General features: G+C 38.1%; 1 protein-coding gene across 1 annotated transcript in view; it reads right to left on the reverse strand.

Moving 5' to 3' along the window:
- Window positions 1-23721, reverse strand: part of LOC115211960 (protein N-terminal asparagine amidohydrolase) — a 45053-nt gene that overhangs the window by 15332 nt on the left and 6000 nt on the right. Inside the window, exons 2-8 of the mRNA XM_036503093.1 lie at window positions 22226-22328; window positions 19338-19403; window positions 17813-17918; window positions 4973-5046; window positions 3571-3624; window positions 1533-1586; window positions 110-213 (exon numbers count right to left, since the gene is read on the reverse strand). Coding sequence (XP_036358986.1) covers window positions 110-213; window positions 1533-1586; window positions 3571-3624; window positions 4973-5046; window positions 17813-17918; window positions 19338-19403; window positions 22226-22328 — 561 coding nt within the window. The remainder of the gene's footprint in view (window positions 1-109; window positions 214-1532; window positions 1587-3570; window positions 3625-4972; window positions 5047-17812; window positions 17919-19337; window positions 19404-22225; window positions 22329-23721) is intronic.

A 23721-nucleotide genomic window follows, 5' to 3' on the forward strand; every position in this document is an offset into this window, starting at 1 on the left:
ACTTGCACACAAATTTCTGCACACATCTACTGCAAAAGATTGGAGGAAACATTGCAAGGAAGATTGACTGGAAATAATTTTGTATTTTGAAATTAGAAAGTCAACTTACAGAATCCTGCAAATCAAACATTCTCATAGCATTTCTTAATGGATAATCAGGTCCTCGGTCTACGAATGTGGCAGGAAATATTTCTCTATGTTTCATATCCACCCCTGTAATATAAATGCAAACAATATTTATCTAAACATGAGTAAGAATAGTTTTAAAGACACAAGGAAAAATTGAGATTTTTCAAAGTAAAATTTCATCCTTTAATCCACACAGACATGTAAAACTGAGAATAATAGAGAAAATATCAAAATATGACAAAAATTCTGAAACATATTTTTGGATCAGTGTCTTCTTCATGAAGAAAAGTAGAACACAAACATGCAAAGAATGAAGCCAGTATGCTCTGCTGGATGTGTAATGTCAGTGTGCATACTTGACAGAGTGTAAGCACCTTGAGAGAAAAGTTGGACCTAAGAAGCATCAGATGTGGTGTGCAAGAGAGACAACTGTGCTGGTATGGTCATGTGTTGCAAATGGATGAGGACAGCTGTGTGAAAAAGTGTCACGCCCTAGCAGTTGAGGGAACCTGTGGAAGAGGTAGACCTGGGATGAGGTGGTGAAGCACGACCTTCAAATGTTGGGCCTCACTGAGGCAATGACTAGTGACCAAGACCTTTGGAGATATGCTGCACTTGAGAAGACCCGACAAGCCAAGTGAGACCATAACCTGTGGCCAGTGGTGTATAACCAGCCCAGTTATGAGCACCCTTCATTCATTGGACAATAAACTTTGCTTGCGAAGACCTGTTGAGGCAAGTGAAATCAAAATCGCTGACGTGGCCAATGACAGTACTGCCTGATTGGCACTCATGCCAGTGGAATGTTAAAAGCACCATACGAGAGTGATCGTTGCCAGTGTCACCTTACTGGCACATGTACCAGTGGCACATGAAAAACATTTGAACGTGGTCATTGCCAGTGCCGCCAGACTGGCTCCCATGAGGTGGCATGTAGAAGCACCCACTACACTCTTGGAGTGGTTAGCATCAGAATGGGCATCCAGCTGAAGAAACTTTGCCTGATCAGATTGGGGCCTGGAGCAACCTTCTAGCTCGCCAGTCCTCAGTCAAACCATCCAACCCATGCTAGCATGGAAAGCAGACATTAAACGACGATGACGATGATGATGATGATGATTTGTTATTATTGTTCAGCCCTAGTCAACCTTAATCCAGTATGCTTATGATCAAAGGAATTCCAGTCATGACCATTTTATCTTCAATATTTTTCAGGTAAGTACAAGAGTATCTAGGACAACAATATTTTAGTGTTCTTTAGTTGTGATTTGAAGGAGATTTGGCTTGAAGCAATCATATAGAGGTTTTCCTCATTGTCTCATTAGAGTAAATACTATTAGAAATATGTGCACACACACAAACAAACACACACACACATAAATATACATCATAAATATACGTACCAAGACCATAGATTACAGGGAAAGGTGTACTTTCTTTCATAACAGTGTTCATATCTGGATGATAAAGACATGGTATTAGAAATAATTATTATAGACATGTATTACAAACTATTAAATGTATTACCTGGACTTTATTTACCACCTTTTGGGCTGGAAACTCCTCCCAAACCTCACACATACAGGTGTCACCCACATACATTTAGAAACTTCATATGAAACCTGCACTACCACCAGGAACAGAGACCTAATTTTCTGATGGGTCAGTGACAATCTGGTTTATTTCAGCATTACAGGTACAATTATTGCACAAATCCAGGTAACAATCTTTTAGTTCTAGTCTTGGGAAGCACTCCGTCGGTTACGACGACGAGGGTTCCGGTTGATCCGAATCAACGGAACAGCCTGCTCGTGAAATTAACGTGTAAGTGGCTGAGCACTCCACAGACACGTGTACCCTTAACGTAGTACTCGGGGATATTCAGCGTGACACAGAGAGTGACAAGGCCGGCCCTTTGAAATACAGGTACAACAGAAACAGGAAGTAAGAGTGAGAGAAAGTTGTGGTGAAAGAGTACAGCAGGGATCACCACCATCCCCTGCCGGAGCCTCGTGGAGCTATAGGTGTTTTCGCTCAATAAACATTCACAACGCCCGGTCTGGGAATCGAAACCGCGATCCTATGACCGCGAGTCCGCTGCCCTAACCACTGGGCCATTGCGCCTCCACAGTTCTAGTCTTAGACAATACACAACCAAAGTACTCAAAGCCTATAAACGCTAACTTTCGCAAATCTTTCTTTGTAACCCACACCAACACAACACAGCTAAAACTGCATCTCAAACATTAACCTTCCTCTTCATCACCAACAAATACTTCACCTCTGAATGTTTGGTGAGACTTTATAGGTTCGTCCCGCTGTGCTTGAGGAGACCTGTTGAGTCAAGTACATGAACATCGAAATAAATATCAATGGAAATAGTAGTTGTGATACCTGTGCCGGTGGCACATAAAAAGCACCATCCGTACGTGGCCGTTGCCAGCTCCGCCTCGACTGGCTCCAGTGCCGGTGGCACATAAAAAAAAGCACCATCCGTTTGTGGCAGTTGCCAGCGCCGCCTTGACTGGCTCCAGTGCCGGTGGCACATAAAAAAAAAAAGCACCATCCGTTCGTGGCCGTTGCTGGCTGGCTTCCGTGCCAGTGGCACGTTAAAAGCTCCAACCGATCGTGGCCGATGCCAGACCCCCCTAGCACCTGTGCCGGTGGCACGTAAAAAGCACCCACTACACTCGCGGAGTAGTTGGCGTTAGGAAGGGCATCCAGCTGTAGAAACACTGCCAGATCAGACTGGAGCTTGGTGCAGCCCCTGGCTTCCCAGACTCCGGTCGAACCGCCCAACCCGTGCTAGCGCGGAAAACGGACGTTAAACGATGATGATGATGATGATGATGAAAAACTCACAAAAAAGCACAGCATGTTCCTGGACAGTGTTTCTGTAAGACCTACTAAGGTGTACAACAACAGCTTAGATAGTGCTGCTGACACACTCAGAGACACATCCAAAAGAAGGCCATCCAGTTGATTGTCAAAAATTCATTTGCCAACATACTACAACCTCTGGTTCTGCGACTATACTGTCTTCTTTCTCTGCCCATTCTACAGCTACAATAACATCTTCTACTCCTCTGAATTACCTAGGTTACCACACTGCTTATTATCAAAGACAAGACTCACTCACCATCACACTGTGTCTCCTCTCTTTGTCTATTCTACTGCTACTATAATCGCTTCTGCTCCTCTGAATAAGCTAGTTATATATATATCACCTCCACACACACATTTGATACACTTGTCTTTTCTTTCATCATTCTGTGTTGTGCCTCACTCTCAGATTCAACACTAACGATTATACACAATCCTTTCTGTCTAATGCATCATTCTTCTAAAGTGACCACACACCCCACTTCTAGACCATGAGTATAGTCTCTCCTCCAGCCTAAATTATTAAGAAAATTATTAAGAAAAATCAAACAGTTTTACCTGAGATTGTTGCACACATGAGATGGACATCTTGAGGATGACTGTTGAACTCATCTGTAAAGAAGCAAGTTTTGTTAAAGCAGCTATTGTGTGTGTGTGTGTGTGAGAGAGAGAGGGAGAGAGGGAGGCAGTGCAGAAAGGAGGTGATTAATGGAGAGAGTAGGCAGGGGAAGATGATGGTGGATGGAAGTGGTTCGAGGGTGAGGAAGAAAGATAACTGAGAAAGCCAAATGATGTAGTAAGTACCAATTCTTCTGCCAGGTGATAGAGAAGTAATGGGTGTTAGGGCATGAAATGTGAAGGGGAAAGACTGATGGAGCAGAGCCCCTCATGGACAAGCTTTACCATGGTGGGTTTAGGATATTAACCCTTTCGTTACTGTATTTATTTTGAGATGCTCTGTGTTTCTTTCAATTACTTTATATATAACAAAGAATTTAGTAAAATAACTTTGTTATCATTCAGCTAGTGTTAGGAACATAAACTGTGATTAAGGTTTGGTGGAAGATTTTAATTCAAAACTTATGAAAACAAGACATTTGTAGTCAGAGCCTGAACCGGTTTCAGCCGGGTTGATAATGAAAGGGTTAACTCTGCTGTGATTTGCAGATCTTCTTGAGTACAGCAAGGTGCCAGATATCTCAGTCTTTGTCATTTCCTTCATAAGGTCCTGCATTTTAAAAGCAACCATCAATATTTCATCCCATATTTTCCTGTGTCTCCCTCTTCCACAAGTTCCATCCACTTTAAGTGATCAGTACTTCTTTATGCAAATGTCCTCATCCATACACACATCACATGACCAAACCAATGCAGTCTTCTCTCTTGCACACGGCATCTAACTCCTCTTATGAGCTAACCTCTCTCTCAATACACTATTGCTTTGTTACACATGTACACTAACATTGCACATCCAGAGGAGAGGAATATGCAAGCTTCATTCCTCTGCATTCAGGGCCCCACATCTCACAACATTGTGGTATTGATGTTTATATATATTCATCATACAATCTTCCTTTCACTCGGAGAGAGAAAGAGAGAGATCTTTGGTTGCCAACAAAGGTAAAAGGTCTCTCAACTTTCTCCATCCTATTCTTATTCTAGCAGTTACACTTTCAGTGCATACTCCTCCCTTGTTAATTAGATCGTGCTCACCTTGAATGCCAGGTAACAGCTAGCAGGACAGAAGATAAAAGGACTTCCAGATCCTATGCACTCAATGAACTAATGATGTGTGTGTGTGTGTGTGTGTGTGTGTGTGTGTGGTGTGTGTGTGTATGTGTGTGTGTGTGTGTGTGTGTATGTGTGTGTGTGTGTGTGCATGCACATGCATGTTTATGATGAACAACATTTTCTTACAACCATTACTCAAAAATGTTTTTGATAGTATAAGTGAACTTACATAACAATTCATCAGAAATCTGAGAGGATATTCTTTTTTCATCGTTAAAACCACCAGCTAATGTGAGTTCAAACCTGGAAAATAAGATATTATTTATATGTAAAGAAAGTGTAAAGACACAGGCATGACTGTGTGGTGAGAAGTTTGCATCCTAACCACATGGTTCTGGGTTCAGTCCCACAACACTAGTGATGGGGACATTATGCTTCCATTCATCTTCCCACACGGTCCCAGACTCAACACACATGCCAACATCAAGTGCCTGAAGGAGGTACTGCTGCCCTGGGTCAAGAGTGGGGCTGCTGGAGGACCCTATGTCTGGCAACAGGACCCTACACCATGTCACACAAGCAGGAGAACCTAGTCATGGCTGTTAGACAATTTCTGCAACCACGTCACCCCTAACATCTGGCTACCTAACTCCCCAGACTGCAACCTCCTTGATTATTATGCGTGGGGCATAGTTGAGCAAGAGATCAACAAAACTTGCAACACCAAAGATCAACTGAAGGCAAGGATTATAGCAGCATTCACCAACTTAAACAAGGAGACCATCCAGAAGCGTTACAGGAGATTCTGAAGTCATCTGGGGGGCCATGGTTGAAGCCAATAGCGATTTTATTGAATAAATTTACTCTTTAGTATTTCAAGATATTTTTATGCAATTTAGGTAAATATATCTGTTAAAATGAGATGTCAGTGTCATTTTCATTTTTGCATAATATAGACTGACAGTTTATACACCACACCCTGTATATACACATACTCTCACACACACATAGCCATATATATATGTATATGTAGAAATATAAATACATGCACATGTACCTCCATGTATGCCTGTATACATACCCATACCCAAAGCTTAGTTTATACAAATTTACATACTGGTGTATATATGTATACTCATACATCCATATACACAAATGCAGCTACACAAAGTTAGTTACCCACACTTACACACATATATATATATATAATATATATATATGTATGTAATTATATATATATATATATGTATGTAATTCTATATATATATATATTATATATATATATATATATATATTATATATATATATATATGTAATTCTCTCTCTCTCTCTCTCTCTCTATATATATATATATATATATATATATATATATGTAATTATAGAGCTTTTAGATAATCATACTAATATCTGTCCCCCACCAACCAGCCCAGCTGTCGTTTCTCTGTCTGTTCTACAACTATAGTTAGTACAAATAGTCACTCACCAACACACTCCAAGCACTGACCTCATACACCGCTAGCACCCCTCTCTCAGCTTGTTGCTCTACTACTACCATCACCACCACCAGCACCAACACCACCACTACTACTACTTCTACTACTCCTACTACTACTACATGTAGTCACTAAATAACACCCTCTAATACCCAGAGGTGGGGATACAGACAGCTGTCTCCTTTCTCAGACTGATCTACTAGCAATACTACAGTAATATCTGTTCCTAAAAGATGGTTGATCTCATGCCATCTGCTCTCAGATTCACTTGACTCTCCTCCCCCCATGTCCCACATAAAGTGTCCCCACTGCCACCACCACCAGTAGGACTGCATTAAGCAGTTTCCAGGCCTTCCTCCCCAGATATCTATTTCATTACTACCCACAAGGGGCTAAACACAGAGGGGACAAACAAGGACAGACAAACGGATTAAGTCGATTATATCGACCCCAGTGTGTAACTGGTACTTATTTAATCGACCCCGAAAGGATGAAAGGCAAAGTCGACCTCGGCGGAATTTGAACTCAGAACATAACGGCAGACGAAATACGGCTACGCATTTTGCCCAGCGTGCTAACGTTTCTGCCAGCTCACCACTGATATCCTCCCCAGATATCATCCCAGTTCATATTTTTCATGCAGCCACACCAACTTGATGTCATTCAAAAGGGATACCAACTGCATTAATCTTTTCAGTCTGAGAAGATTTGTGATGGCTATAGGGCTCGGCTATTTCCTCCATACTATATCTTATAGATAAAAGGTCAAATTGGTTCCTAACTGAAGCCATTTCTATCCATTTGTCACTAATATACTCTTTTACTCTTTTACACACAAACAAACACACATACATATATATATATATATACATATATACGGCAGGCTTCTTTCAGTTTCCGTCTACCAAATCCACTCACAAGGCATTGGTCGGCCCGGGGCTATAGCAGATAACACTTGCCCAAGATGCCACGCAGTGGGACTGAACCCGGAACCATGTGGTTGGTTAGCAAGCTACTCACCACACAGCCACTCCTGCGCCTATATAGTAATATAGTAATAAATTTTTTGTGTATAGTGCTCAGGTGCACTACAACTCATCAAAGGTGCATGTACAGTACATAGAATTATGTACAAAAGAGGTGAGCTGGCAGAAACGTCAGCACGCCGGGCGAAATGCCCAGCGGGGTTTCTGAGTTCAAATTCCGCCAAGGTCAACCCTGCTCTTCATCCATTCGGGGTCGACAAATTAAGTACCAGCCATGCACTGGGGTCAATGTAATCGACTTAATGTCCTTGTTTCTCCCCCCTCTATGTTTTTAGCCCCCTGTGGGCAATAAAGAAAGAAGAATTATGTACAAAAGTTAGGTAAGTGAACAGTGTATGAGTCATGATATACATGTGTGCATGCGTATGGGGGCGGGCAGGGTTGTATGGGGGGGGGGTGTATAGTCTGAATGACACTACCTTCATCTCTGACAAAGTCAAAAATCAGTTACACACTTAACCTTTTTGTTACCATAATTCAGTTGAAATACACAACCTTTATTTCAATTAATTTTTAAAATAATGAAGAATTTAGTGAAACGACCATATCCTTATCTATCTAGAGTTTGGAACATAAATTAACAAGAACTTTGGTATCACAGAACTATATAAGCAGACTCAGGCAGGTTGGTATCAAAAAGGTTAATAATACATAGGTTGATAGATATTTCATAGACTTAGATGTAACTAGGCTACCAGTGACCCATGGGGTCACCAGAAAACATTGATTTTCACCAGAAATGGGATTTTTTTTTTGTGAGTTAAATTTTTTTCTCATCAAGGTTATTTTGCAAGGTTTCAACAAATGTGACAACAAAATCACGTGTAACCAGCTCCATTCCAATATATATATATATATATATATATACACACACACACATATATATATATATACATGTGTGTATATATATATATATATATACATATATATACGTATGTGTATATAATATATATATATATATATATATATCATCATCATCATCATTTAACGTCCGCTTTCCATGCTAGCATGGGTTGGACGGTTCAACTGGGGTCTGGGGAGCCCGAAGGCTGCACCAGTCCAGTCAGATCTGGCAGTGTTTCTACAGCTGGATGCCCTTCCTAACGCCAACCACTCCGAGAGTGTAGTGGGTGATTTTATGTGCCACCGACACAGGTGCCAGACGAGGCTGGCAAACGGCCATGCTCGGATGGTGTTTTTTATGTGCCACCGACACAGGTGCCAGACGAGACTGGCAGACGGCCACGCTCGGATGGTGTTTTTATGTGCCACCGACACAGGTGCCAGATGAGGCTGGCAAACGGCCACGATCGGATGGTGTTTGTTACGTGCCCACAGCACGGAGGCCAGTCGATGCGGTACTGGCTACGGCCACGTTTGGATGGTTTTCTTGTGTGCCACCGGCACTGGTACCACAAAGATAACAATATATATATATATATTATATATAATATATATATATATATATATATATATATACACATATATACGTATGGATATAATATATAATATATATATATATATATATATAATATATATACGTATGTATATATATAGATATATATATATATATATATATATACATATATACGTATGTTATATATATATATATATATATATATATATTAAATACATATATATACGTATGTATATATATATAATATATATATATATATATATATACATATATATAGTATGTATATGTATATATATATATATATATTATATATCATACATATATAACGTATGTATATGTATATAATCTATATATATATATACATATATATACGTATGGATGTATATATATATATATATATATATATATATATATATATATATATATATATATATATACATATATATACGTATGTATATATATAATATTATATATATATATATATATATATATATAACACACACACACACACACATATATATGACAAAAGAGACCAATGGAATAGGCATTAGGCTTACAAAGAATGGAATAAGTACTAGGCTTACAAATAAGTCCTGGGGTCGATTTCTTCAACTAAAACCCGTTAAGGCAGTGCTCCAGCAGGGCCACAGTCAGATGACTGAAACAAGTAAAAGAATAAAAGAATAGAAAAACAACCAGGACTGGCAGTTTTTCTCTGTTGTTATGAGTAGTGAAGGTGCATAGCTCAATGGTTAGAACATCGAGCTTACGATCGTGAGGTTGTGAGTTCAAATCTTGGACCGGGCTGTTTGTTGTGTTCTTGAGCAAGACACTTTATTTCACGTTGCTCCAGTTCACTCAACTGTAGAAATGAGTTGCGACATCACAGGTGCCAAACTATATCAGCCTTTGTCTTTCCCTTGGATAACACCAGTGGCATGGAGAGGGGAGGCTGGTATGCATGGGCGACTGCTGGTCTTCCATAAACAACCTTGCCCGGACTTGTGCCTGGGAGGGTGACTTCCTAGGTGCAATCATAAAGTCAGTCATGACCGAAGGGGGTCTCAGCATGAGTACCAGATGATAAAGAACAGCCAGAATTAGCAGAAGGTGCTGCAATACACCAGTCCAGCCTATATTAGCATTGAGAGAAAAAAACAGATGTGAACCAGTGAGGAGGTCCATAATAGTATACAGTTCTGAATATGGTATATTGTTATATATATATATATATATAATGTATAGATATATGTTGGCGTTATTATCAATTGTGACATTAGAAGGGATGAAAGCTAGCATCCAACAAACAGGCTAGTGATGCTGGTTTTGGTTTTTCAATGATGTATTAATATTATGAAGGTTTATGTACAAAGGTTTATGTTGGTTTAAATGCCACAATAAACATTTTCTCTCTCTCTCTCTCTCTCTCTCCTCTCTTTCTCCTTTCTCGCTCTCCTGTCTCCTCTCTCTCTCTCTCTTCTCCTTTCTCGCTCTCCTGTCTCTTCTCTCTCTCCTCTCTCACTCTCACACACAGACACATACACACACACATGCACAAAACTGATAAACAGAAAGCACACACACGTATGCAAATATACATACAACACAACACATACAGAAACTACACCCAAAGGTACAAACACACAAATGTATACACACACAAACAGTCACACACACACACACACATATACACAATCACACAACATACAAATGACACACACACATAATCACACCATACACAAACATTCACACATGTGTACCAAATATACACACAGAAGTACACACATACATGCATTGACACAAACACACACCCACACATGCACAAACATGCATGCACATACACACACCTACACGAGCACTAACACATGCATATGTGTGTGCATGCACACACACACACACAACACACACACACACAGGCATGAACACACGCCCACACATGCACACACACAGAAATAGCTGCAGTTTCAATGGCGTCATACTTTCCCAAACACTTTGATGAAATATAAACCCTCAGTTATCAAAACAGAATATCAGTAACTGTCACTCCCTGGTTGAGTTCACCTGGCCCACTGCTGCTGTGACCACCACCATAAATGGAAATTACTGAGTAATGGTCAAACGACTAAAAATAGCACGCAAATCTCTCTTAAAATCACATCCAATTGTTTTAAACAAGGAAGTACATATTGGGTAACATAATCCTAGATAGACTATGCCTGAGCAAAGATGGGATGGTCGTGATGAAACATTATCGACATAAGGTCAGCATGACGCTAGTGGACCTTGGGATCAATAACAACAGGAATACAAAAATAGATTAGACAATAACTGTGGCCACCCGACCATGCTACACTCCATACCGTTCATGTGTCAAATTGTCATGCTATTCACACCATTTATTTGTCACCCTGTATTCAATCCCTCAGTTACACACTCTCACTGCGTACATATCACTCATGTGACATGCTACCACACAGCATTCATATCATTCCTCTATCATGCTATTATATTGCAACCCATATCAGTCAGTTTTTATAGTCACATTGCATTCATACCATTCATCTGTCATCATCATACTGCATTCATACCACTCATCTGTCATACATATATATACATATGTATATATATATATATATATATATATATACAAAATAAGAAAATGGAGAAACATACTTAAATCAATCAAACATCAACCATCAGATAATACCAATCAATACTTTATTACATCATTACATAACAGCAAAGACATTATACAAAATATATTGTAAATATAATTAGACAAGTAAATTGAAATATAAAATATAATTATATCATATCTGACAGCTGTTTCGGCCGTGAGTTCAAGTATGCCTCATTTAATATATATATGTATATATATGTATATATATATGTGGAAACCAGTGGATGTATAATCCTTCAAAAAGACGGTCAGCAGCAGTGCCTGCCGGGTTCGGCTACTCTGCATTGATAAGGGGCAACTACCCTGAAACTAGTCTGTACAGACTAGACATATCCATATGAAAATAAACAGACCAACATACAGATGGATAGGTATATGCAAATGGAGACTGACACACATGATCATATATATACACACACACTTTACTCCACACAAGGATACATATGGAGACGCGGATCCACACATAGAGATGCATCCATACATACAAACATAGTACATAGTTGCATAACACACATACATGCACACATGGAGACAGAGGTGCATACATATACAAACACACGCTCACACACACATACATAGAAAATACACAAACACAGACATGCAAGCACATGAATATACAGGATACATACATACAGATGCACACACACACATATATACATACATACACATGCATACATACACATATATACATACATACACATGCACACATACACACATATATACATACATACAGATGCACACACACACATATATACATACATACAGATGCACACACACACATATATACATACATACACATGCACACATACACACATATATACATACATACAGATGCACACACACACATATATACATACATACAGATGCACACACACACATATATATATACATACATACAGATGCACACACACACATATATACATACATACACATGCATACATACACACATATATACATACATACAGATGCACACACACACATATATACATACATACAGATGCACACACACACATATATACATACATACAGATGCCACACACACATATACATACATACACATGCTACATACACACATACATACATACATACATACATACAGATGCACACACACACACATATATACATCATACACATGCACACATACACACATACATACATACATACATACATACACATGCACACATACACACATATATACATACATACAGATGCACACACACACATATATACATACATACACATGCATACATACACACATATATACATACATACAGATGCACACACACACATATATACATACATACACATGCATACATACACACATACATACGTACATGCATGCGTGCATAAGCACACACACAGAGACCCACACACATGCACACAATCAAAAAAAAGGAACGCAGTGTAAATAACGGACAGAGTCAAGACTATTGAAAAGGTTGCAAGACACAATGAAAATTTTAGGAAAATAAAAATAAGAAATAAGTGGAAATTTTACCGGTGAGTGTGTTACATTATAAGGCACAGAAAGAAAACGACTCTCCCCAGACACAACAGAATATGCTTCAACACACGAACTCATATAAAGAATCTTGCAAACCAAATCCAAAAACGAAATATATATACATATATATATTCATGTATATATATATATGCATGTGGAGGCGCAATGGCCCAGTGGTTAGGGCAGCGGAATCGCGGTTTTGATTCCCAGACCGGGCGTTGTGAGTGTTTATAGAGCAAAAACACCTAAAGCACCACAAGGCTCTGGCAGGGGGTGGTGGCGATCCCTGCTGTACTCTTTCACCACAACTTTCTCTCACTCTTTCTTCTTTTGGCCTGCTTGCTTAGCCAGGGGGTGGCATCATTTGAAGGCTAAAACAATGCGAAGCACATTGTGACCAGCGATGTGTAGCAACATCTGATAGCCTGGTCGGTCACAGTGATATATATATATACATATACACACACATAAAAAACTGTGCTTGTGCGGTGGATTTGAAAAATTAAAATGTATAAGCAAGAGGCACATGCTGGATTGGCGTCATGTTTATATGTTTAATCTTGGCATACCTGTTGACGAAGACTTCGCCTGGCAAATTATTTTATTTGCTAAAAAACGTCAGAAACCATGATCCAGAAAATAGATGGTAAATGTTTTTATTTTTCATTCCCTTCAAGAATTTATCCCTAATTAGTGGTTTGGAATTTAGCTGTTCCTTCTAGCGTAAGGGAGTCCTATGATGGATACCTCTTAATGTATTTAAATGTACACTGTATTTTATATATATATATATATATTATATATATATATATATATATATATATATATATATTTCGTCAAGAAATAATAAACAAAAATTGTGTTTAATCGTTTTCATTAATAAATAGATGTCCAAATATCACAAAACCTCGTACTGCACTGCATAAAGTATGTATGAAAATAAATATGTAAAAAAAAAAAATGTGAGATAAAATATACTGTTTCTGAGATATTTCGGGAATAAACAAACATCTTCTAGAGTTTCAGTATTATTAAGATTAGATGTAAATACTCTAGCTCTGAAGAAAATAAAACTTTTCAAACTGTATAACTTACAACTAAGAGGAATTACTTGCAAAGTATTCTCCTGTAATAACGCTTTCACAGAGAATCCCACCAACCTTTGTTATTACTTTATACAAACAACATACATATGTTGATGCATTTGTAAAATGGTAACATTATTTAAACATGAATGGGAATGTGATTTATACATTTTAGTGTTTATTGTAGGAAAGATTTACAAAGAAAACTGTATTAACCCTTAATCACATAAAGCAGCTGTATGAAGGCAAAATATTCAACCTGTCTTATGTTCAAAAAGGCCAGATCTGGTCTCTCACACTTAGCCTACAAAATTACTCTAAAAATAAGCACTCACATCATTGAAATTTCTAAGCTACAAGACAATGCATGACTAATTCAAATTAGTCATGCATGACTAATTCAAATCGAAGTGAATAAGTAAGTATAACACTTGACAGAATAATCTGAATGTTAATGGGTTAATGACTAGAAGTAAAGTGAAGTAATTAAGCAAAGGGAAAAGAAAGTAAAATATGACTAGATGTAACTGGAATAATTCAATGAGCCAAATCGAAATGGTTTGTAAGCTAAACACCATATGTTTAAATGGCACACTTAGAAATACTGCAACAAATAGAAAACAAACAAACACACACACACACACATATATATATATATATATATATATATATATATATATATACACACACACACACACACACATATATATCATCATCATCATCGTCGTTTAACGTCCGCTTTCCATGCCGGCATGGGTTGGACGATTTGACTGAGGACTGGCGAACCAGATGGCTGCACAAGACTCCAATCTGATCTGGCAGAGTTTCTACAGCTGGATGCCCTTCCTAATGCCAACCACTCCAAGAGTGTAGTTGGTGCTTTTACGAGCCACCAGCACGAGTGCCAGCCAGGCGGTACTGGCAATGCCCACACTCAAGTGGTGTTTTATATGTGCCACCTGCACAGGAGCCAGTCCAGAGGCACTGGCAACGACCTCACTCAAATTTTTTTTTCTCATGCCACCGGCACAAGTACCAGAAATGTGACACTGGTAACGATCACGCTCAAATGGTGCTTTTTTACGTGCCACCGGCACAGAAGCCAGCCAGCTGCTCTGGCAACAATCATGCTCGGATGATGCTCTTAGCGCACCACTAGCAACGGATGCCAGTCATCGAATTTGATTTCGCTTGCCTCAACAGGTCTTTGCAAGCAGAGTTTAGTGTCCAATGAAGGAAAGGTATGCCTAAGTGGGCTGGTTACACCCCTGGCATAGGCTATGAGGTTATGGTCTCACTTGGCTTGTTAGGTCTTCTCAAGCACAGCATATTTCCAAAGGTCTCAGTCACTAGTCATTGCCTCAGAGAGGCCTAATATTCGAAGGTCATGCTTCACCACCTCATCTCAGGTCTTCATGGGTCTACTTCTTCCACAGGTTCCTTCAACTGCTAGGGTGTGGCACTTTTACACACAGCTAACTTCATCCATTCTCACCACATGACCATACCAGCACAGTCGTCTCTCTTGCACACCACATCTGATGCTTCTTAGGTCCAACTTTTCTCTATCAGTAGGTATAGGTTAAAGTAGTGAAGAAAGGAAAACAATTAGTCAAGGCAGGACAAGGACATTTGATTTCATTTAATTTAATCTAACACCTTTTGCTATATAATGAGTGATAAAAATAATAAAAACTGATAAAGTTTGTGCAATTTTTACCACTCATTAAGTAGCAAATTTTTTTAGATTGAATTAAATGAAATTAAATATCCTTATCCTGCATTGCCTAATTGTATGCTTTTCCTCGCTACTTTAACTTATACCTACTGACTCACTTTTTGAACAAGACAATCACAAACCACAACTTCAACTGCTGTTCTGACTAGAATTTTAGTGACACACCTATTTGAGCACTCAGAACACATACCTTTTAGGTTGAGTCATCCTGATAAAACTTCCTCATATCCTCTATATACATAACCTTGTTTTAGTCATTAGATTGCAACCATGCTGGAGTTTTAGCCAAACAAATCAACTCCAGTACTTATTTTCTTAAACTCAGGTATTTATTTTCTTGGTCTCTTTTATCGAACCACTAAGTTATGGGGATGTAACCAAACTACTACTAGTTGCCAAGTGGTATGGGGGTACAAAGACAAACTTATATACAAATATATAAGACTGGCCGATGCCAGCGCCGCCTTGGCTGGCTTCCGTGCCGGTGGCACGTTAAAAGCACCAATCGATCGTGGCCGATGCCAGACCCACCTGGCACCTGTGCAGGTGGCACATAAAAAGCACCCACTACACTCGTGGAGTGGTTGGCGTTAGGAAGGGCATCCAGCTGTAGAAACACTGCCAGATCAGACTGGGTCTGGTGCAGCCCTGGCTTCCCAGACCCCGGTTGAACCGTCCAACCTGTGCCAGCGCGGAAAACGGACGTTAAACGATGATGATGATGATGGCTCTTTTTTTGGGGGGGTTTCTCTCCCAGACAACTCCTTTACTCCCAACTATGCAAGGGGAAAGGAAACCATGGAAGACCTAGACCAAAAACACTGCAAAAAGGGAATATGAGGTGGAAAGGAATTGATCGTAATAAATGGCAAACTCAAGCAAAAAAAGCCAAACTTATCAAGTCGTGCCAAAGCCATGAGCCGTCATAGTCACGACGATTGACTGTAGATACCGATATCATCATCATCATCATCATTTAGCGTCCGTTTTCCATGCTAGCATGGGTTGGACGGTTCAACTGGGGTCTGTGAAGCTGGAAGGCTGCATCAGGCCCAGTCAGATCTGGCAGTGTTTCTACGGCTGGATGCCCTTCCTAACGCCAACCACTCCGTGAGTGTAGTGGGTGCTTTTTACGTGCCACCCACACAGGTGCCAGACAGAGCTGGCAAACGGCCATGAATGGATGGTGCTTTTACGTGTCACCGGCATGGGGGCCAGGCGAGGCTGGCAACGGACACGAACGGATGGTGCTTTTACGTGCCGCCAACACGGGGGCCAGACAGAGCTGGCAAACGGCCACGAAACGGATGGTGCTTTTACGTGTCACTGGCACAGGGGCCAGGCGAGGCTGGCAATTTATCTATTATACTGCGGCTCTCCACCACCCTGCATTTTTGTCATATTTATATTGCCACTTATCACCTCTTCCTCCCTGACCTACTCCTATTTACTTCATCTTCCCATCCAAAACTGATATTCAGAATTAACCATGCCTCCACTCATGTTCACTATTCAATACATTTACCTCTTCCCCATTTGTCACTCCCCTTTCACACTCTGGCACACATACCTACCCAATCTTCCTGATTCTTTATCCTTATTCTCTCTTATATTCACCTTCTTGTGTCTTGAGTGTATTTCCTGATACCTTGTCACCACCATCTTTTCTCTTTCAGCTGGGATAGCCATGTATCTACCCTATAGCAAGACACCTGTTGCTATCTCTATCATACTTCTTGACACCTGGTACAAAGTCACTTTCCTCAATACTATACTACTACTCAAAGGGTCTTGTGAATTACTTGGTGACCTTACATGTGCCAGTACTACAAAAATACCTACTCCACTCTGTAAAGTGATTAGCATTAGGAAGGGCAAGCAGCCATAAAAACCATGCCAAAGCAGACATTAGAGCCAAATGCAGCTCTCTGGCTTGTTGATTTTGTCAAACTGTCCAACCCATGCCAGAATGTAAGACAGTTAATAAATGATGATGAAGATCGTGATGATGATGATGATGAATTCTGCTTTTGCCCTCAAATATTCCTAAGCATTTCTTTTTCTGTACTCTAAGACTCGAATTTTTTCTTAATTCAAAGAACTCACCTGCCAGTCACAGATCCAGCAATATCCATTATATTTTTTAACATTCCATGAACTCCTTTGTAAGTAGCTGACCCATCAAAATGACCAATACAGGTGGCTCCAGAGCCTAAATAAGCAAAATATGAAATATATTATTTAAAATACTTAGATTCCAATATAGATAAAAACAATACAAACAAAATGTGAAGGATCATTATATGAGAAAAAAACTGTAATAACCAGGCCAGATACAGATATGTCTGCATCACAGTAGTTAGCGTCATCTCTACACAGTAGTTAGTGGTGCCTTGACAGAGGCATACAATGACAGATAATGACATACAGAAACATAATGGCATGCAATGACAATGATCCACAATGACAGATAATGACGCACAATGAGATATAATCAATGACACAAAATAACAGTCAATGACAGATAAGGGCACATAATGATACACAATAATAGATAATGATAGTGACAGATACTGAAAAGTAAATATAGAAAATGATAGATGATGACAGAAACAAGATACTGGACTGGTTAATAATGTCTTTTGGTTCAGATTTAGCCAAATGTATTTGAAAAGAAATGTCATTTTCCTTGTTTCAGATTTTGTTTTTTTGGTTTCAAATAAATCTTTCCAAGAAATTAAAAGACTGGAAACCAAAACAGACAAATTTTAAAACAGATAAATTTTTAAAATTCAAATTCAAAATCAAGTCAAAATTAGATTTTTCAATTCAAATTTAAATTTCAGTTTTTATGTTAAAGATTCAGTTTTAATTTTTTTTTTTTTTCAATTTGTGTGATTCACTTCCACCTGCATTAACCAACCATACTCTTGTTTTCAGTTTATGGAAATATTTCCATTTTAGTAATTTGAACATTTTTTGCCTCAAAAATTTTTAATTAAAAAAAATTCTTATTCTTGGAGTTATATAAAACAATGTAAGAATTTGATGCAATTTTATGAATCTACAACTCTGGAATAAACATCTTATTTTATAGGGCTGTAAAATAATAAAGAGAAGGCAAGTGGCTTCGTGGTTAGGACATTGCATTCACAATCACTAGATCAAGAGTTCGATTCCCAGACTATGCAGTGCTTGTGTTCTTGAGAAAAGCACTTCGTTTTACATTGCTCTGTGAATGGGAGAGTGGCAGAATTGTTAGTGCATCAGCAGAAATGCTTTACAGTATATCTTCTGCCTCTCTACAGTCTGAGTTCAAACTCTCTCTTTTTGGAGAAGACAACAGGAAACCAATCCAGTATACATCTCATCCAGTCATGGCAACTGAAGTTCCAGTAAACTACATAACAGTAGCAGGAAAGGGTACAGGTACACCCAGGTCATATAGGGAATGCTGGAGAAGGTTTCCATGCAGAGGACCTACCCAAGGGCAGACCACTGCTAGACAAGAAAATAGTAAAATGATGGAGTAAAATAGTATGATGATGATGGTGATAAACAATGATTTCCTTTGCTGCTTTCAACACATATTCATTATATTCTTTGATCTAAATATAAATAATTTACAAACCTGTCTCCCTTAGAACTGCAATGTGACATGTTGTAGCACTATCTGTTCCTAGGTATGATATGGAATCTGAAAATAGGAAACATAAGAAGTTTTAACAAATTGACTCCAGCTGATTTTAGTTAGTTAACCCTTTAGTGTTCACATTATTCTGCCAAAACTAATGGTTTTTTATCCACATTGTTTTGAATTAATCGTGCATTATCTTGTAGCTGTGAGATTTTGATGAGGGAGCTGTTAATTTTTAAGATGATATTGTAGGGTTGGTGTGAGAGACCAGATATGGCCAGTTTGAACATAAAACAAGCAGAATACTTTTGGCCGGATATGGCCAGTTTAACCCTTAGTGTTCTGATTATTCTATCAAACATAATGCTTATTGATTCACATTGATTTGAATTAATCATGCATTATCTCATATCTTCAAGATCTTGATGGTGTAATTACTTAATGTAGAATAACATTGTAGGGTAGGTGTGAGGGCCTGGATCTGGTCAGTTTGAACATAAAACAGATTAAATATTTTGGCCAGATATGACCGGTTTAAATACTAAAGGGTTAAATGCTAAAGGGTTAAAGCTTGGTTAGAAGAGGAAGGTCAGTACCTCTGTCCCTTTTCAGTACCTCTGTCCCTTTTCAGTACCTCTGCCCCTTTTCAGTACCTCTGTCCCTTTTCAGTACCTCAGAAACTGATGGGACAAAGGAAGGGAGGTAGATTTCAGACCAGTGAATGCATACAAGAGCAGACTCTACTAAAGACAATTAAAGGCCAGCAGCTGCTGCTGAAGATGATGATGATGGTGATTATAGTGGAGGTAGTGGTGGTCACAGTATTAAACCAAGTAACAGATTATGTCAGCCACTTAAGTACAAGAATGGTGCCACAAGTGAGCTTCTATGATTCCCACTAATCAAATTTCACTCACATGGCTTTAATTAACTGAAGGTTTAAGTAAAAGACATTCACCTAGGGTGCCATGTAATGGAATGGAACCCAAAACAATATATATTTCTTTACTACCCACAAGGGGCTAAACACAGAGGGGATAAACAAGGACAGACAAATGGATTAAGTCGATTACATTGACCCCAGTGCATAACTGGTACTTAATTTATCGACCCCGAAAGGATGAAAGGCAAAGTTGACCTCAGCGGAATTTGAACTCAGAACGTAACGGCAGACAAAATACGGCTACGCATTTTGCCCAGCGTGCTAACGTTTCTGCCAGCTCGCCGCCTAACCCAAAACAATATAGTTGTGGAGTGGATTACCTAACAACACAGACATCCTTTAGATATTTAATTTTGAAGAAAATGAGCCTCAGGCTGACCAAAGCCTTGTTAATGGATTTGGTATACGGAAACTGAAAGAAGCCCATCATATATATATATTGTGTGTGTGTGTGTCTTTGTGTCTGTCTGCCACTACCACTAGACAACAGGTGTTGGTGTGTTTACATCCTCATAATTTAGCAGTTCGGTAAAAGAGACCAACAGAATAAGTACTAGGCATAAAAAAAAAAGGAAAGAAGTATTGAGGTCAATTCATATGACTAAAATTCTTCGAGATGGTGCCCCAGCATGGCTGCAGTCTAACGGCTGAAACAAGTAAAGATAAAAGATATGTGTAAGCATGTGAGAGTATGTATGCTTGTGTCTCCTCATCTTGACATCATGTGGTAATTGTAAAATGACTTATCACTGTTATACAAGCAGTGTCATTCACTTCCAATATCCTGCAAAAACATGCCTGAACATGGGAAAATATTACCAAGATTGAAAATAGATGAGGGTTGGCAACAGGAACAGCAACCAGCTGTAAAATATCTGTCTCAATAAACACTGTCCAACCCATGCAAACATGGAAAAGTGGATGTTAAAACGAAAATGATATCAAATATGTATCAGAATAAATCAAATATATACAATATATTAAATGTTATATATGAAATATATACCAGTAATATATTTATATTAAAAGGCAAGAAAGTAATATACATCACTTTTAATGTTTTATATCCATGTTTTTATGTTTACCTATGAGGGATTAGTTGTTGGTTTGTTTTTTCAGCTGGATGCCCTTCCTACGGCTATCCACTCAACCGTGAAGTGCAAATGGAATTTGTATTTCTATGCCAGGTTAAACTAGGGCAAACAGAGTGATTGACTGAAGTTTACTACTATCACTAAAATAAATACTTTACTAACTACGTAAATGAACAACAATACTAGTATCCTTTCCAACGTGTAGAAACACAAACAAGTTTTAGACAATCATACCATCTTCTTTTTACAAGCCCACCTACAACATATATTTCAAGAAAACTCGACAATTTTTATTTGTAATTTACTAAGAAAAAAAGATGTTAGCAGTTGTTCCAACACAGAAATTAGGTTAGAATTAAAAAGATGATCAGGTTATCTTCAGCATCTGAGACCATTTGAGAAAGGAAGCAAATAATACTGGAAAGAATTTATCAAAACATTTCATAAAAGAAGACATACTAAAGATGAAATCCACACTTCAGTGTACCAGTACAGTTTGATATTTTATGACAGTCAAATCAACAAAAGTGATACGTGAGATTATTACTGGATGCGTAGGTACTTGCTAAACAGAACACACTTAACTGCCACATAACCAGTGAAGGATAAAACTAGTGTAGCTTTATGCTGAACCAAATAGATTTGTCAGTTTCTCATTTAAAATCTGAACATGCAAGGTTCACAGAGATTAGATGAGTTTGCTAAATCATGTTACCATGATAGCTGTGTCAAGCTGTGATACCACGTTGAATACCATATGTTCGAGAATGTTTTGCAAAAACTCATTTCACTGCAGAAGAGCCAGTCAAAATGTAAGATAAACATTGAAGATAATCACAACTTACTGTCGACAGGAGATGTCCCAGCATATTCTTTCTGTCCAACATACAACAAACCTTTTGGGTTTAACAATTTCACTGGAATATCTCGGAGTTTCATTGAAGCTTCCTACAAATTATAAAAGAATGTTACTTGAAAGCTGCAAAAATGTTAAATAAATAATTCGTACATACATACACACGTGTGTGTACATGGATATATGCATATGTATGTATATACTTATATAAATATACATATGTATATTTACATAAGTATATACATATATATATATATATATATATAAGTATATACATATATATATATATATAAGTATATACATATATATATATATAAGTATATACATATATATATATATAAGTATATACATATAGATATATATATATATAATATAAGTATATACATATATATATATATATATATATAAGTATATACACACACACACATATATATATAATATATATATAAGTATATACATATATATATATATATATAAGTATATACTATATATATATATATATATAAGTATATACATATATATATATATAAGTATATACATATATATATATAAGTATATACATATATATATATAAGTATATACATATATATAAATATATAAGTATATACATATATATATATAAGTATATACATATATATATATATATAAGTATATACATAATATATATATATAAGTATATACATATATATATATATATATATATATTATATATATATATATAATATATAAGTATATACATATATATATAATATATGCATGCATGTATGTATGTATACTCTTTACTCTTTTACTTGTTTCAGTCATTTGACTGTGGCCATGCTGGATATACCGCCTTAAGTCGAGCAAATCGACCCTGGACTTATTCTTTGTAAGCCCAGTACTTATTCTATCGGTCTCTTTTTGCCGAACCACTAAAGTGACGAGGGACGTAGAAAACACACCAGCATCGGTTGTCAAGCAATGCTAGGGGGACAAACATATACACACACATCCACACACACACACACACACACACACACATATATATATATATATATATATACATATATACGACAGGCTTCTTTCAGTTTCCGTCTACCAAATCCACTCACAAGGCATTGGTCGGCCCGAGGCTATAGCAGAAGACACTTGTCCAAGATGCCACGCAGTGGGACTGAACCCGGAATCATGTGGTTGGTTAGCAAGCTACTTACCACACAGCCACTCCTGCGCCTGTATATATACACTCCTGTATATATACACTCCTGTATATATACATACATTCCATAGACTGGGGTGGCTCCTTGGGCAAGAGCTAGCAACTCCTTAGCCTCCCATAACAGGAATACAGTGAAGATGTTGGCAGCAGGCCGTTGGATAACTGACAAGGCAGAGGAGTTGTAGACCAACAGTTTGAAGGTTATTGCAGCCAAATGGAAACTCTGTACCATCAGACAATGGTTGGGCATCAACTAACAAGTGAGCTGCAACTGCAGGTCAGTCCCA

This window comes from Octopus sinensis, linkage group LG5, assembly GCF_006345805.1.
Source record: "Octopus sinensis linkage group LG5, ASM634580v1, whole genome shotgun sequence".
In the NCBI taxonomy this organism is placed as follows: domain Eukaryota; kingdom Metazoa; phylum Mollusca; class Cephalopoda; order Octopoda; family Octopodidae; genus Octopus; species Octopus sinensis.